At 48.1% G+C, this 18,120-nt stretch overlaps 1 protein-coding gene across 3 annotated transcripts in view; it reads right to left on the reverse strand.

The window, feature by feature from the left end:
• LOC115161458 (protein FAM126B) overlaps positions 1 to 18,120 on the reverse strand; it is a 161,408-nt gene that overhangs the window by 45,405 nt on the left and 97,883 nt on the right. For all 3 annotated transcript variants that reach the window (XM_029712448.1, XM_029712449.1, XM_029712450.1), the window contains exons 5-8: positions 14,430 to 14,609; positions 10,675 to 10,755; positions 3,532 to 3,647; positions 3,228 to 3,323 (exon numbers count right to left, since the gene is read on the reverse strand). In XM_029712448.1, the coding sequence (XP_029568308.1) occupies positions 3,228 to 3,323; positions 3,532 to 3,647; positions 10,675 to 10,755; positions 14,430 to 14,609 (473 nt within the window). The remainder of the gene's footprint in view (positions 1 to 3,227; positions 3,324 to 3,531; positions 3,648 to 10,674; positions 10,756 to 14,429; positions 14,610 to 18,120) is intronic.

The following is an 18,120-nucleotide window of genomic DNA, read 5'->3' on the forward strand; positions in this document are numbered from 1 at the left end:
CAGAGCGAGAGAGAGACAGAGCGAGAGAGAGACAGAGCGAGAGAGAGACAGAGCGAGAGAGAGACAGAGCGAGAGAGAGAGAGACACAGAGCGAGAGAGAGAGAGAGACAGAACGAGAGAGAGAGAGACAGAGCGAGAGAGAGAGAGACAGAGCGAGAGAGAGAGAGACAGAGCGAGAGAGAGAGAGAAGAGCGAGAGCGAGAGAGAGACAGACAGAGCGAGAGAGAGACAGACAGAGCGAGAGAGAGACAGACAGAGCGAGAGAGAGACAGACAGAGCGAGAGAGAGACAGACAGAGCGAGAGAGAGACAGACAGAGCGAGAGAGAGACAGACAGAGCGAGAGAGAGACAGACAGAGCGAGAGAGAGACAGACAGAGCGAGAGAGAGACAGACAGAGCGAGAGAGAGACAGACAGAGCGAGAGAGAGACAGACAGAGCGAGAGAGAGACAGACAGAGCGAGAGAGAGACAGACAGAGCGAGAGAGAGACAGACAGAGCGAGAGAGAGACAGACAGAGCGAGAGAGAGACAGACAGAGCGAGAGAGAGACAGACAGAGCGAGAGAGAGACAGACAGAGCGAGAGAGAGACAGACAGAGCGAGAGAGAGACAGACAGAGCGAGAGAGAGAGACAGACAGAGCGAGAGAGAGACAGACAGAGCGAGAGAGAGAGAGACAGACAGAGCGAGAGAGAGACAGACAGAGCGAGAGAGAGAGAGACAGACAGAGCGAGAGAGAGACAGACAGAGAGACAGACAGAGCGAGAGAGCGAGAGAGCGAGAGACAGACAGAGCGAGAGAGCGAGAGAGCGAGAGAGACAGAGCGAGAGAGCGAGAGAGACAGAGCGAGAGAGCGAGAGAGCGAGAGACAGACAGAGCGAGAGAGCGAGAGACAGACAGAGCGAGAGACAGACAGAGCGAGAGACAGACAGAGCGAGAGACAGACAGAGCGAGAGAGAGACAGACAGAGCGAGAGACAGACAGAGCGAGAGAGAGACAGACAGAGCGAGAGAGACAGACAGAGCGAGAGAGAGACAGACAGAGCGAGAGAGAGACAGACAGAGCGAGAGAGAGACAGACAGAGCGAGAGAGAGACAGACAGAGCGAGAGAGAGACAGACAGAGCGAGAGAGAGACAGACAGAGCGAGAGAGAGACAGACAGAGCGAGAGAGAGACAGACAGAGCGAGAGAGAGACAGACAGAGCGAGAGAGAGACAGACAGAGCGAGAGAGAGACAGACAGAGCGAGAGAGAGACAGACAGAGCGAGAGAGAGAGAGACAGACAGAGCGAGAGAGAGACAGACAGAGCGAGAGAGAGAGAGACAGACAGAGCGAGAGAGAGACAGACAGAGAGACAGACAGAGCGAGAGAGCGAGAGAGCGAGAGACAGACAGAGCGAGAGAGCGAGAGAGCGAGAGAGACAGAGCGAGAGAGCGAGAGAGACAGAGCGAGAGAGCGAGAGAGCGAGAGACAGACAGAGCGAGAGAGCGAGAGACAGACAGAGCGAGAGACAGACAGAGCGAGAGACAGACAGAGCGAGAGACAGACAGAGCGAGAGACAGACAGAGCGAGAGACAGACAGAGCGAGAGACAGACAGAGCGAGAGACAGACAGAGCGAGAGACAGACAGAGCGAGAGACAGACAGAGCGAGAGACAGACAGAGCGAGAGCGAGACAGAGCGAGAGCGAGACAGAGCGAGAGCGAGACAGAGCGAGAGCGAGACAGAGCGAGAGCGAGACAGAGCGAGAGCGAGACAGAGCGAGAGCGAGACAGAGCGAGAGAGACAGAGCGAGAGAGAGAGAGACAGAGAGAGAGAGAGAGAGACAGAGAGAGAGAGACAGAGAGAGAGAGACAGAGAGAGAGAGACAGAGAGAGAGAGACAGAGAGAGAGAGACAGAGAGAGAGAGACAGGAGAGAGAGAGACAGAGCGAGAGAGAGAGAGACAGAGCGAGAGAGAGAGAGACAGAGCGAGAGAGAGAGAGACAGAGCGAGAGAGAGAGAGACAGAGCGAGAGAGAGAGACAGAGCGAGAGAGAGAGAGACAGAGCGAGAGAGAGAGAGACAGAGCGAGAGACAGACAGAGCGAGAGACAGACAGAGCGAGAGACAGACAGAGCGAGAGACAGACAGAGCGAGAGCGAGAGAGAGCGAGAGCGAGACAGAGCGAGACAGACAGAGCGAGAGCGAGAGAGAGCGAGAGCGAGAGAGAGTGAGAGCGAGACAGAGCGAGAGAGAGAGAGACAGAGCGAGAGAGAGAGAGACAGAGCGAGAGAGAGAGAGACAGAGCGAGAGAGAGAGAGACAGAGCGAGAGAGAGAGAGACAGAGCGAGAGAGAGAGACAGAGCGAGAGAGAGACAGAGCGAGAGAGATACAGAGCGAGAGAGAGACAGAGCGAGAGAGACAGAGCGAGAGAGAGAGAGACAGAGCGAGAGAGAGAGAGACAGAGCGAGAGAGAGAGAGACAGAGCGAGAGAGAGACAGACAGACAGAGCGAGAGCGAGAGAGAGCGAGAGCGAGACAGAGCGAGAGAGAGCGAGACAGAGCGAGAGAGAGAGAGACAGAGCGAGAGAGAGAGAGACAGAGCGAGAGAGAGAGAGACAGAGCGAGAGAGAGAGAGACAGAGCGAGAGAGAGAGAGACAGAGCGAGAGAGAGACAGAGCGAGAGAGAGAAGACAGAGCGAGAGAGAGAGAGACAGAGCGAGAGAGACAGAGCGAGAGAGAGAGACAGAGCGAGAGAGAGAGAGAGACAGAGCGAGAGAGAGAGACGAGCGAGAGAGAGAGAGACAGAGCGAGAGAGAGACAGAGCGAGAGAGAGACAGAGCGAGAGAGAGAGAGAGCGAGAGAGAGAGAGACAGAGCGAGAGAGAGAGACAGAGCGAGAGAGAGAGAGACAGAGCGAGAGAGAGAGAGACAGAGCGAGAGAGAGAGAGACAGAGCGAGAGATAGAGCGAGAGAGAGAGAGACAGAGCGAGAGATAGAGCGAGAGAGAGAGAGACAGAGCGAGAGATAGAGAGACGAGCGAGAGAGAGAGAGACAGAGCGAGAGAGAGAGAGACAGAGCGAGAGAGAGAGAGACAGAGCGAGAGAGAGACAGAGCGAGAGAGAGAGAGACAGAGCGAGAGAGAGAGAGACAGAGCGAGAGAGAGAGAGACAGAGCGAGAGAGAGAGAGACAGAGCGAGAGAGAGAGAGACAGAGCGAGAGAGAGAGAGACAGAGCGAGAGAGAGTCCTCACCGTGAGCTCATCCTGCAGACTGACTGGTAGGAGGAGAGAGGCATGTAGACCACAGCAGAGTTGTAGCACAACATGAGGAAACACAGCACCTCAAACCTGAAGCAAAAACACAGGAACACTGTCAGACATCAGGCACCCCGTCCTCCACTGCAGCCACGTCCCCCACCGCCACGTCCTCCACCCCGTCCCCCGTCCACCGCCGCCCCGTCCTCCACCGCCACGTCCCCCACCGCCACGTCCCCCACCGCCACGTCCCCCTCCACGTCCCCCACCGTCACCCCTGGGGGTTAAGGGTCAGGTGTACCTGTTCTGGGCAGTGAAGGTTTCTCTCTGAGGATGCAGCCCGCTGTAGACAACCCTGATGAGGTCATGATGACTCAGAGCTCCCTCTGTCAGACCCATGGAGCCCAGACTGGAGGGCTGGAAAGAAAGCCACACACATCAACAACTAACAGCAACTAACTAACTAACACTAACTAACTAACAACAACTAACACTAACTAACTAACAGCAACTAACTAACTAACAGCAACTAACTAACCATTCAGCAGTCTGACACAGCAGTATTTAACTGATGAATACATGAGACCACTACATTCTGATACAGAAGTATTTAACTGATGAATACATGAGACCAGTCTGATACAGCAGTATTTAACTGATGAATACATGAGACCATTAGTCTGATACAGCAGTATTTAACTGATGAATACATGAGACCACTACAGTCTAATACAGCAGTATTTAACTGATGAATGAGACCAGTCTGATACAGCAGTATTTAGCTGATGAATACATGAGACCACTACAGCAGTATTTAACTGATGAATACATGAGACCACTACAGTCTGATACAGCAGTATTTAACTGATGAATGAGACCAGTCTGATACAGCAGTATTTAACTGATGAATACATGAGACCACTACAGTCTGATACAGCAGTATTTAACTGATGAATACATGAGACCATTAGTCTGATACAGCAGTATTTAACTGATGAATACATGAGACCACTACAGCAGTATTTAACTGATGAATACATGAGACCACTACAGCAGTATTTAACTGATGAATACATGAGACCACTACAGCAGTATTTAACTGATGAATACATGAGACCACTACAGTCTGATACAGCAGTATTTAACTGATGAATACATGAGACCACTACAGCAGTATTTAACTGATGAATACATGAGACCACTACAGTCTGACACAGCAGTATTTAACTGATGAATACATGAGACCACTACAGCAGTATTTAACTGATGAATACATGAGACCACTACAGCAGTATTTAACTGATGAATACATGAGACCACTACAGCAGTATTTAACTGATGAATACATGAGACCACTACAGCAGTATTTAACTGATGAATACATGAGACCACTACAGTCTGACACAGCAGTATTTAACTGATGAATACGAGACCAGTCTAATACAGCAGTATTTAGCAGAGTTGTGGACTCCAGTCACATGACTTGGATCCTTAAGGCTCGGCACTCAACTTTTAATTCAGACTGATGACTTGGTTTTGTAACGTTTTGTCACTCATTTCGTACTGATGTTACGTTTGATAACGGAGCTCTGAGGCATGCATCCAAATCGTCTGTCCTTGGTTGCAACACTCACTACACTCACTACAGAGTTTCAAACCACCCCTGGAAGTAACGTCAGCACAAGAACTGTTCATCAGGAGCTTCATGAAATGGGTTTCCATGGTCGAGCAGCATCACACAAGCTTAAGATCACCATGCGCAATGCCAAGCGTCGGCTGGAGTGGTGCAAAGCTCGCCGCCATTGGACTCTGGAGCAGTGGAAACGCGTTCTCTGGAGTGATGAATCACGCTTCACCATCTGGCAGTCTGACAGATGAATCTGGGTTTGGCGGATGCTAGGATAACGTTAACTACCCCAATGCATAGTGCCAACTGTAAAGTTTGGTGGAATAGGAAAAATGGTCTGGGGCTGTTTTTCATGGTTCAGGCCCCTTAGTTCCAGAAAAGGGAAATCTTAACGCTACAGCATACAATGACATTCTAGATGATTCTGTGCTTCCAACTTTGTGGCAACAGTTTGGGGAAGGCCCTTTCCTGTTTCAGCATGACAATGTCCCAGTGCACAAAGCGAGGTCCATACAGAAATGGTTTGTCGAGATCGATGTTGAAGAACTTGACTGGCCTGCACAGAACCCGGTTGACCTCTACCGCATCGAACACCTTTGGGATGAATTGGAACGCCGAATGCGAGCCAGGCCTAACCGCCCAACATCAGTGCCCGACCTCACTAACGCTAGTGGCTGAACGGAAGCAAGTCCCCACTGCAATGTTCCAACATCTAGTGGAAAGCCTTCCCAGAAGAGTGGAGGCTGTTCTAGCAGCAATGATCCAACATCTAGTGGATAGCCTTCCCAGAAGAGTGGAGGCTGTTATAGCAGCAATGTTCCAACATCTAGTGGAAAGCCTTCCCAGAAGAGTGGAGGCTGTTATAGCAGCAATGTTCCAACATCTAGTGGAAAGCCTTCCCAGAAGACTGGAGGCTGTTATAGCAGCAATGTTCCAACATCTAGTGGAAAGCCTTCCCAGAAGAGTGGAGGCTGTTATAGAAGCAATGTACCAACATCTAGTGGAAAGCCTTCCCAGAAGAGTGGAGGCTGTTATAGCAGCAATGATCCAACATCTAGTGGAAAGCCTTCCCAGAATAGCAGATTTAAGTCTCCATATATACTTCCAATCACTTTTCAACTGGTACCGGGGGACCTTCAGACGAGTCTCTGTCTTAAACTGACAGATTTTGGGGGGCATTTTGTATTATGCTAATTTAATTTCTGCAGTGGCTACATCTTGTAATAGGTATGCTTGTCATTGGCAAGGACTAGGGAGTTTTTTAGCATAAACACTATAGAGCTAAGCACAGGCAACATCCAAGTGGAACACTTGGATCAGTCTGCTTTCCAACAGACACTGGAGATTCACCTTTCAGCAGGACAATAACCTAAAACACAAGGCCAAATATACACTGGAGATGAATTCACCTTTCAGCAGGACAATAACCTAAAACACAAGGCCACATCTACACTGGAGATTCACCTTTCAGCAGGACAATAACCTAAAACACAAGGCCAAATATACACTGGAGATGAATTCATCCTTTCAGCAGGACAATAACCTAAAACACAAGGCCACATCTCCACTGGGAGATTCACCTTTCAGCAGGACAATAACCTGAAACACAAGGCCACATCTACACTGGGAGATTCACCTTTCAGCAGGACAATAACCTGAAACACAAGGCCACATCTACACTGGAGATTCACCTTTCAGCAGGACAATAACCTGAAACACAAGGCCACATCTACACTGGAGATTCACCTTTCAGCAGGACAATAACCTGAAACAAGGCCACATCTACACTGGAGATTCACCTTTCAGCAGGACAATAACCTGAAACAAGGCCACATCTACACTGGAGATGAATTCACCTTTCAGCAGGACAATAACCTGAAACACAAGGCCACATCTACACTGGAGATTCACCTTTCAGCAGGACAATAACCTGAAACACAAGGCCACATCTACACTGGAGATTCACCTTTCAGCAGGACAATAACCTGAAACACAAGGCCACATCTACACTGGAGATTCACCTTTCAGCAGGACAATAACCTAAAACACAAGGCCAAATATACACTGGAGATGAATTCACCTTTCAGCAGGACAATAACCTGAAACACAAGGCCACATCTACACTGGAGATTCACCTTTCAGCAGGACAATAACCTGAAACACAAGGCCACATCTACACTGGAGATTCACCTTTCAGCAGGACAATAACCTAAAACACAAGGCCAAATATACACTGGAGATGAATTCACCTTTCAGCAGGACAATAACCTGAAACACAAGGCCACATCTACACTGGAGATTCACCTTTCAGCAGGACAATAACCTAAAACACAAGGCCACATCTACACTGGAGATTCACCTTTCAGCAGGACAATAACCTGAAACACAAGGCCACATCTACACTGGAGATGAATTCACCTTTCAGCAGGACAATAACCTGAAACACAAGGCCACATCTACACTGGAGATTCACCTTTCAGCAGGACAATAACCTGAAACACAAGGCCACATCTACACTGGGAGATGAATTCACCTTTCAGCAGGACAATAACCCAGATTATATACTGGAGTTATACACTGCTTACCAAGACCACATCGAACGTTCCGGAGTGAACTAGTTACAGTTTTGACTGAAATCATCTTGAAAATCTACGGCAAGACTTCAACATGGGTCTAGCAATGATCAACAACAACAACCTTCACAAAGCTTGAAGAATTTTATAAAGAATAAATGTGCAAATATTGTACAAATCAGGTGTGCGAAGCTCTTAGAGACTCAGTTGTAGTCGCTGCCAAAGGTGATTCTAATATCGATTGACTCAGGGGTGTGAATACTTGTGTAAATTAAATATTTACGCATCACATTATCAAGAAATGTGCCCAAAATTCTAAAAACATGTTTTCACTTTGTTGTTATGGGGTATTGTGTGTAGATGTGTGGGGGGGGAAAAAACAATCGATTTAATCCATTGTGAATTCTGTCTGTAACAACATGTGGAATAAGCCAAGGGGTATGAATACTGTCTGAAGACACTGTACTTATGAAGCTTGCATTTGGAATTTGTTGTTAAAATGAATTGCAGTGACGAAGAGGCACAATAGGAGTGTTTTCGCATCTATCTACCTAGAGAGTTTCTGTATTTTCTGTCTACATACCACCACAGACCGATGCTGGCACTAAAACTGCACTCAATGAGCTGTACACCGCCATAAGCAAACAGGAAACGCTCATCCAGAGGCGATGCTCCTAGTGGCCGGGGACTTTAATGCAGGGAAACTCAAATCAGTTTAACCTCATTTCTACCAGCATGTTAAATGTGCAACCAGATAGAAAAAAATTCTAGACCACCTTTACTCCACACACAGAGACGCATACAAAGTTCTCCCTCGCTCTCCATTTGACACATCTGACCATAATTCTATTCTCCTGATTCCTGCTTACAAACTAAACATTTTTAAAAAATGGTCAGATGAAGCAGATGCTAAACTACAGGACTGTTTTGTTATCACAGACTGGAATATGTTCCGGGATTCTTCCGATGGCATTGAGGAGTACACCACATCAGTCACTGGCTTTATCAATAAGTGCATCGAGGACGTCGTCTCCATAGTGACTGTACGTACATACCCCAACCAGAAGCCATGGATTACAGGCAACATTCGCACTGAGCTAAAGGCTAGAGCTGCCGCTTTCAAGTAGCGGGACTCTAACCCGGAAGCTTAAAGAAAATCCTGCTATGCCGTCTGACAAACCATCAAACAGGCAAAGCGTCAATACAGGACTAAGATTGAATCGTACTACATCAGCTCCGACGCTCATCGGATGTGGCAGGGCTTGCAAACCATTAGAGACTGCAAAGGGAAGCCCAGCCGCAAGCTGCCCAGTGACATGAGCCTACCAGACGAGCCTTGCCTCAGACAGTGCTGAAAGTCTACATCAGCTACATCCGATCTCTCTTCAATCATCGGCCAGAAGTTCATCAACAGAGCCACTCGCAACCCATCACTGAAGGAAGCTGTGGGACAGGCCAAATGGACTACAGATACACCCATGTCCATAATGCTGAAACTGACCTAAAGGAGGAAAAAACAGGGAGGCGCTCTGCAGAGGGAACAGGGAGGTGCTCTGCAGAGGGAACAGGGAGGTGCTCTGCAGAGGGAACAGGGAGGTGCTCTGCAGAGGGAACAGGGAGGCGCTCTGCAGAGGGAACAGGGAGGCGCTCTGTAGAGGGAACAGGGAGGCGCTCTGCAGAGGGAACAGGGAGGTGCTCTGCAGAGGGAACAGGGAGGTGCTCTGCAGAGGGAACAGGGAGGTGCTCTGCAGAGGGAACAGGGAGGCGCTCTGTAGAGGGAACAGGGAGGTGCTCTGCAGAGGGAACAGGGAGGTGCTCTGTAGAGGGAACAGGGAGGCGCTCTGTAGAGGGAACAGGGAGGTGCTCTGTAGAGGGAACAGGGAGGTGCTCTGTAGAGGGAACAGGGAGGTGCTCTGCAGAGGGAACAGGGAGGCGCTCTGCAGAGGGAACAGGGAGGTGCTCTGCAGAGGGAACAGGGAGGCGCTCTGTAGAGGGAACAGGGAGGTGCTCTGTAGAGGGAACAGGGAGGCGCTCTGTAGAGGGAACAGGGAGGTGCTCTGCAGAGGGAACAGGGAGGCGCTCTGTAGAGGGAACAGGGAGGCGCTCTGTAGAGGGAACAGGGAGGCGCTCTGCAGAGGGAACAGGGAGGCGCTCTGTAGAGGGAACAGGGAGTTGACTCAGTGACTAATGTAATACACCAGACCATAAACTCTTCCAATTGACCCGGTAGAAAGCATCGCTCTCTCCATCCATTTGGCCTGGTAGAAAGCATCGCTCTCTCCATCCATTTGGCCCGGTAGAAAGCATCGCTCTCTCCATCCATTTGGCCCGGTAGAAAGCATCGCTCTCTCCATCCATTTGGCCCGGTAGAAAGCATCGCTCTCTCCATCCATTTGGCCTGGTAGAAAGCATCGCTCTCTCCATCCATTTGGCCTGGTAGAAAGCATCGCTCTCTCCATTCAATAGTAGCTAACAGATTGGTGTGTTCCTGTAAACACTTCCTGGCTAATGAGCTCAGTTCATTGATTCTCTAAAGGGTTGACCGACTGCAGAGTAGAAAGGAAAATAGGAAAATAAACCAGCGTTACCCCTAGAGGTGAACAATGAGAATAGCATCCCAGAGCTGAGCCTCCATTCTTCATCCTCCAGATGGTCAGATAATAAGCCTGTCTTACAGCCAGGAGAGATGAGTAAAGGCGATTAACAGCTGTCTCAAATGACACAATATTCCCTATACAGTGCGCTGGAATACAGTACCCTGTGGGATGCACCCACAGAGGATGGACAGAGGGCAACAAAAAACACATAGAAATGGCGTTTTATTTTCATAGGTGCAGTTAAAAGTGTTGTTTTACAGGGTCAGGCTTAGTAGGCCGCGGCCCTGGAGCAAATTAGGGTTAAGCACATTGTTCAAAGGCACAGACAGATTTTTCACCTTGTCGGCTCGGGCATTCGAACCAGCGAACTTTCGGTTACTGGCCCAACACTAAACGCTAGGCTACCAGTCTTACCTCGTGATATACAGAGGGGGCTTGGACAGGGAGGGGAAAGTGACTTACCCTTACTAACCCTAACCCTAACCACTAAACGCTAGGCTACCAGTCTTACCTCGTGATATACAGAGGGGGCTTGACAGGGAGGGAATGGTGACTTACCCTTACTAACCCTAACCACTAAACGCTAGGCTACCAGTCTTACCTCGTGATGCAGAGGGGGCTTGGACAGGGAGGGGATGGTAACTTACCTCGTGATACACAGAGGGCTTGGACAGGGAGGGGATGGTGAACGACAGGAGCTTGCTGTTCCCATCTTTGTCCACAATCTCCTGAAAAACCAGAGAGAGAAAGTAATGTTGGAGAGCTTTTTGGCCAGGTTGGTTGGTTTGAACAGTCTGGTTGATAGTGTGTGTGTGTGTGTGTGTGTGTGTGTGTGTGTGTGTGTGTGTGTGTGTGTGTGTGTGTGTGTGTGTGTGTGTGAATAAACGGGTTAGCTGAGAACGTCAGGAAAACGATGAGCACGCTTCAACGGGGCCAAAGGCCTTGTGTTGTGATTCTGGATGGCCAGACAGAGGTCAACGAAACAAGCTCTTCAATGCAGAGTTCAACGAAACAAGCTCTTCAATGCAGAGTTCAACGAAACAAGCTTCTTTGGCCGGGTTGGTTGAATTTAACAGTCTGGTGGACAGTGTTTGTGTGCTTTGAGAGTAAGCTTAGTGACCTCTGCTCTGTGTCGTAATGGACTGCATGCCCTTAGTAGTCTCTCCTATCCTCTGTCCGTCCTCTGGGAGAGTTACTCACTGGGTCTGTGTACCCCAACACTAATCCTTCATGAGATCAGCACTGCTAACGCTAACCATGCCATTCACTAGTGTGCTAACCATGCTACTGTTAACCATGCTATTTGCTTATCATGAAAATTTCTTTGCTTATCGTGCTAACCATATTCTTCACTGCTGTGATATTGCTACCCATGCTAACCATACCCTTCACAGCTGTGATAATGCTAACCCTGCTACCATGCTAACCATGTCCTTGACTGCTATGCTAATTGCTAACCACGCCCTTCACTGCCTGAGGATCATAAATGATGCATCACACACACATAGACGGAGCCCTCTCCAACGATATCGCTAGCAGTTACTAGATAGACCAAGGGGTCTGTCCTTTCCACACGTCCTGACAGAGCTTTAGTAGCCTCTTCCAGTAACGACAGAGGACCTTCATCTGACCTTCAGCACCGGCTTTCCAAGCCTCTTCCATAGAGACTAAAGCCCTATCCCACCCCTAACATCCAGCCTCTTCCATAGAGACTAAAGCCCTATCCTACCACCAACATCCAGCCTCTTCCATAGAGACTAAATCCCTATCCCACCCCTAACATCCAGCTTCTTCCATAGAGACTAAATCCCTATCCCACCCCTAACATCCAGCCTCTTCCATAGAGTCTAAATCCCTATCCCACCCCTAACATCCAGCCTCTTCCATAGAGACTAAAGCCCTATCCCACCCCTAACATCCAGCCTCTTCCACAGAGACTAAAGCCCTATCCCACCCCTAACATCCAGCCTCTTCCATAGAGACTAAAGCCCTATCCCTAACATCCAGCCTCTTCCATAGAGACTAAAGCCCTATCCCAACCCTAACATCCAGCCTCTTCCATAGAGACTAAAGCCCTATCCCACCCCTAACATCCAGCCCCTTCCATAGAGACTAAAGCCCTATCCCACCCCTAACATCCAGCCTCTTCCATAGAGACTAAAGCCCTATCCCTAACATCCAGCCTCTTCCATAGAGACTAAAGCCCTATCCCTAAAATCCAGCCTCTACCATAGAGACTAGAGCCCTATCCCTAACATCCAGCCTCTTCCATAGAGACTAAAGCCCTATCCCACCCCTAACATCCAGCCTCTTCCATAGAGACTAAAGCCCTATCCCACCCCTAACATCCAGCCTCTTCCATAGAGACTAAAGCCCTATCCCACCCCTAACATCCAGCCTCTTCCATAGAGCCTAAAGCCCTATCCCACCCCTAACATCCAGCCTCTTCCACAGAGACTAAAGCCCTATCCCAACCCTAACATCCAGCCTCTTCCATAGAGACGAGAGCCCTATCCCACCCCTAACATTCAGCCTCTTCCATAGAGACTAAAGCCCTATCCCACCCCTAACATCCAGCCACTTCCATAGAGAATAAATCCCTATCCCACCCCTAACATCCAGCCTCTTCCAAAGAGACTAAAGCCCTATCCCTAACATCCAGCCTCTTCCATAAAGACTAAATCCCTATCCCACCCCTAACATCCAGCCTCTTCCATAGAGTCTAAAGCCCTATCCCACCCCTAACATCCAGCCTCTTCCATAGAGACTAAAGCCCTATCCCACCCCTAACATCCAGCCTCTTCCATAGAGACTAAAGCCCTATCCCACCCCTAACATCCAGCCTCTTCCATAGAGACTAAAGCCCTATCCCACCCCTAACATCCAGCCTCTTCCATAGAGACTAAAGCCCTATCCCACCCCTAACATCCAGCCTCTTCCATAGAGACTAAAGCCCTATCCCACCCCTAACATCCAGCCTCTTCCATAGAGTCTAAAGCTCTACCCCACCCCTAACATCCAGCCTCTTCCATAGAGACTAGAGCCCTATCCCTAACATCCAGCCTCTTCCATAGAGACTAAATCCCTATCCCTAACATCCAGCCTCTTCCATAGAGTCTAAAGCCCTATCCCACCCCTAACATCCAGCCTCTTCCATAGAGACTAAAGCCCTATCCCACCCCTAACATCCAGCCTCTTCCATAGAGACTAGAGCCCTATCCCTAACATCCAGCCTCTTCCATAGAGACTAAAGCCCTATCCCACCCCTAACATCCAGCCTCTTCCATAGAAAATAAATCCCTATCCCACCACTAACATCCAGCCTCTTCCAAAGAGACTAAAGCCCTATCCCACCCCTAACATCCAGCCTCTTCCATAGAGACTAAAGCCCTATCCCACCCCTAACATCCAGCCTCTTCCAAAGAGACTAAAGCCCAATCCACCCCTAACATCCAGCCTCTTCCATAGAGACTAAAGCCCTATCCCACCCCTAACATCCAGCCTCTTCCATAGAGACTAAAGCCCTATCCCACCCCTAACATCCAGCCTCTTCCAAAGAGACTAAAGCCCAATCCACCCCTAACATCCAGCCTCTTCCATAGAGACTAAATCCCTATCCCTAACATCCAGCCTCTTCCATAAAGACTAAATCCCTATCCCACCCCTAACATCCAGCCTCTTCCATAGAGACAAAAGCCCTATCCCAACCCTAACATCCAGCCTCTTCCATAGAGACTAAATCCCTATCCCACCCCTAACATCCAGCCTCTTCCATAGAGTGTAAATCCTTATCCCACCCCTAACATCCAGCCTCTTCCATAGAGTCTAAATCCCTATCCCTAACATCCAGCCTCTTCCATAGAGCCTAAAGCCCTATCCCTAACATCCAGCCTCTTCCATAGAGACTAAATCCCTATCCCACCCCTAACATCCAGCCTCTTCCATAGAGTCTAAATCCCTATCCCTAACATCCAGCCTCTTCCATAGAGCCTAAAGCCCTATCCCTAACATCCAGCCTCTTCCATAGAGACTAAATCCCTATCCCTAATATCCAGCCTCTTCCATAGAGACTAAAGCCCTATCCCACCACTAACATCCAGCCTCTTCCATAGAGACTAAATCCCTATCCCACCCCTAACATCCAGCCTCTTCCATAGAGACTAAAGCCCTATCCCAGCACTAACACCCAGCCTCTTCCATAGAGACTAAAGCCCTATCCCACCACTAACATCCAGCCTCTTCCATAGAGACTAAACCCCTATCCCACCCCTAACATCCAGCCTCTTCCACAGAGACTAAATCCCTATCTCCTAACCCCTCACAGTCTGTACATATGCCTAGCATGAGGTGTAGGCTTATAACTAGGTTCGTTTTGTAGGTTTAGGTAGGTAGTAGTAGTTACCAGGTTGTATATGCCCAGCAGCAAGGCCTCTATGCAGCCGTTGCTCTGGCGGTCCCTGCTGGCGGTGATGCGGAGGTACACCCAGACCAGCTCTGGAAGGAACTGCAGTGTGAAGCGTCTCAGGCGGTCCTCAGAGCTCCGGTACATCTCAAACAGCTGGTGACAGACCGGCTCCAGGAGCTACAGGGATAGAGTAACATAACTACAACCATTAGACTACAGGGATAGAGTAACAAATACTACAACCATTAGACTACAGGGATACAGGGATAGAGTAACATATACTACAACCATTAGACTCCAGGGATACAGGGATAGAGTAACATAACTACAACCATTAGACTCCAGGGATAGAGTAACATATACTACAACCATTAGACTACAGGGATAGAGTAACAAATACTACAACCATTAGACTACAGGGATACAGGGATAGAGTAACATATACTACAACCATTAGACTCCAGGGATAGTGTAACATATACTACAACCATTAGACTGCAGGGATACAGGGATAGAGTAACATAACTACAACCATTAGACTGCAGGGATACAGGGATAGAGTAACATAACTACAACCATTAGACTCCAGGGATAGAGTAACATATACTACAACCATTAGACTACAGGGATACAGGGATAGAGTAACATATACTACAACCATTAGACTACAGGGATAGAGTAACATAACTACAACCATTAGACTCCAGGGATAGAGTAACATATACTACACAACCATTAGACTACAGGGATAGAGTAACATAACTACAACCATTAGACTACAGGGATACAGGGATAGAGTAACATATACTACAACCATTAGACTCCAGGGATAGAGTAGCATATACTACAACCATTAGACTCCAGGGATACAGGGATAGAGTAACATATACTACAACCATTAGACTGCAGGGATAGAGTAACATAACTACAACCATTAGACAACAGGGATACAGGGATAGAGTAACATAACTACAACCATTAGACTACAGGGATAGAGTAACATAACTACAACCATTAGACTGCAGAGATAGAGTAACATATACTACAACCATTAGACTACAGGGATAGAGTAACATATACTACAACCATTAGACTCCAGGACTACAGGGATAGAGTAACATAACTACAACCATTAGACTCCAGGGATAGAGTAACATAACTACAACCATTAGACTCCAGGGATAGAGTAACATATACTACAACCATTAGACTCCAGGGATAGAGTAACATAACTACAACCATTAGACTCCAGGGATAGAGTAACATAACTACAACCATTAGACTGCAGGGATACAGGGATAGAGTAACATAACTACAACCATTAGACTGCAGGGATAGAGTAACATATACTACAACCATTAGACTACAGGGATGGAGTAACATATACTACAACCATTAGACTACAGGGATAGAGTAACATAACTACAACCATTAGACTCCAGGGATAGAGTAACATATACTACAACCATTAGACTGCAGGGATAGAGTAACATAACTACAACCATTAGACTCAAAGAGCTACAGGGACAACAGGACAAAATGGTGGCATGAAGCAGCTAGGGGACAGACAGACCTATATTAGACAGACAAAGCAACATACATCATGGTCACAGTAATGATGCCAAGTGTGCCAGGTGTCTTGTCATGTTGTAAATGGCAGATGTAATCATGTCATGTGCTTCTCTTGTTGTCCTGGAGGAATTATCTCTGTCTGTCCCCACCAGAGTGTTTGAAAATTAATGCTTTAGTCTGACAGATGGATTATCACTCAGGAAAATGTGAGGTCAACACACCAGACTGCCTGGCCTTGCCATCACCTACAGGGAGACAGAGGCACAGGGAGACAAAAAAACTAAACATAGAGGGAGATGAATGAGGAGATAGCATGACGGAATGTGGGCCAGAAGAGTGCTGCAGTGTGTTACGCCCTACCCTGACATGGCCGGCCTGTGAGCATGTAATAACTAACCTACCAAGATTTTGGGAGACTGGGGTTTGCTCCTCCACCTAATGTGTCACAAAGAGAGACAGCAGCAACCTCCTGGGTCATATTCACTGAGAACCAGATGGAAGAAAACCAACTGAAACAGGGAGGGAGAGGAAGATGGTGCCGACAGACATGGCAGCTCTGCTTTTAGCTCCTAAGCAACTCTGCAGTATTTTGTTGTTGTTATTTCTTGCATTATTATTATTCCAGATTAATTTTTTTGTGCTATTAAATACAGCCGGAAATAACTTTTGGATATCAGAGCGGCGGTAACTGACCACCATTCTGACCAGGAACGCGACTTTCCCAAATTGTTTTTTTGTTCGTACCCCCAAAGGCGTTTTAACTCATCCCAGAAGCTGCTCCAAGTTGCCGCTGGTGGAGAAGAGGTATTCAGAGTGGACTTCTAGTCCGACTCAGGAGGAGAGGAGAGGAGAGTTGCCGCTGGTGGAGAAGAGGTATTCAGAGTGGACTTCTAGTCTGACTCAGGAGGCGGGCACACCATCCACTGCTTCTGAGTGTATTACTATCTAATGTTCAGTATATTACTCGAGAATGTTCAGTCCCTGGACAATACAGTAGACGAGCTCAGGGCGAGGATCTCCTTCCAGAGAGACATCAGGGACAGTAACATACTCCGTTTCAAGGAATCATGGCTCTCTCCGGGTATACTGTCCCCGTCCATACAGCCAGCTGGGTTCTCAGTACATCGCGCAAACAGGAATAAAGAACTCTCCGGGAAGAAGGCAGGCAGAGGTCTATGTTTCATGATTATACTAACAATCATGGTGCGATTGTGGTAACGTACAGGAACTCATGCCCTTTTGTTCACCAGACCAAGAATACCTCACAAGAAAATGCCGATCGTATTAGAGAATTATCTTCGGTTATAGTCACAGGCGTGTATTTTCCCCCTTAAGCCGATACCACAACGGCACTCAAGGAACTACACTGGACTTTGTGCAAATTGGAAACCACATAACCTGAAGGCCACATTTATTGTAGCTGGGGACTTTAACAAAGCAAATTTGAGGAAAAAGCAACTGAAGTTCTAACACATTGCCTGTAGTACACGTGCTTTAAATACTCTGGATGGAGATGGCTACAAGGCTCTCCCTCGGCCTCCTTGCAGCAGATCAGATCACGACTCCATTCTGCATCTCCCTTCCTATAAGCAAAAAATCGAAAAGGAAGTACCCATGCTAATGGCTAATCAACGTGGTCTGACCAATTGGAATCCATGCTTCAAGATAGCCCAGTCTGCGTGATCAAAACTATGTTCCGGGTTGCCTCAGAATAGCGTCAATGTCAAATCAAAAACTTTATTTGCCACATGCGCCGAATACAACAAGTGTAGACTTTACCGTGAAATGCTTACTTAAAAGCCCTTAACCAACAGAGCAGTTCAGGAAGAAAATATTTACCAAGTAGGCTAAAATAAAAGGCAATAATAAAAAGTAACAATAAGAATAACGAGGCTATATACAGGGGGCACCGGCACCAAGTCAGTGTGCAGGGGTACAGGCTAGCTGAGGTAATCTGCACATGTAGGTGGGGGTGAAGGAAGTGACTATGCATAGGTAACAAACAGCAAGTAGCAGCACTGTACAGGGGGGGTGTCAATGTAAATTGTCTGGTGGTGATTTTTATGAATTGTTCAGCAGCCTAATGGCTTGGGGGTAGAAGCTGTTAAGGAGCCTT

The sequence above is a fragment of the Salmo trutta genome, chromosome 24 (assembly GCF_901001165.1).
Source record: "Salmo trutta chromosome 24, fSalTru1.1, whole genome shotgun sequence".
Lineage (NCBI taxonomy): Eukaryota > Metazoa > Chordata > Actinopteri > Salmoniformes > Salmonidae > Salmo > Salmo trutta.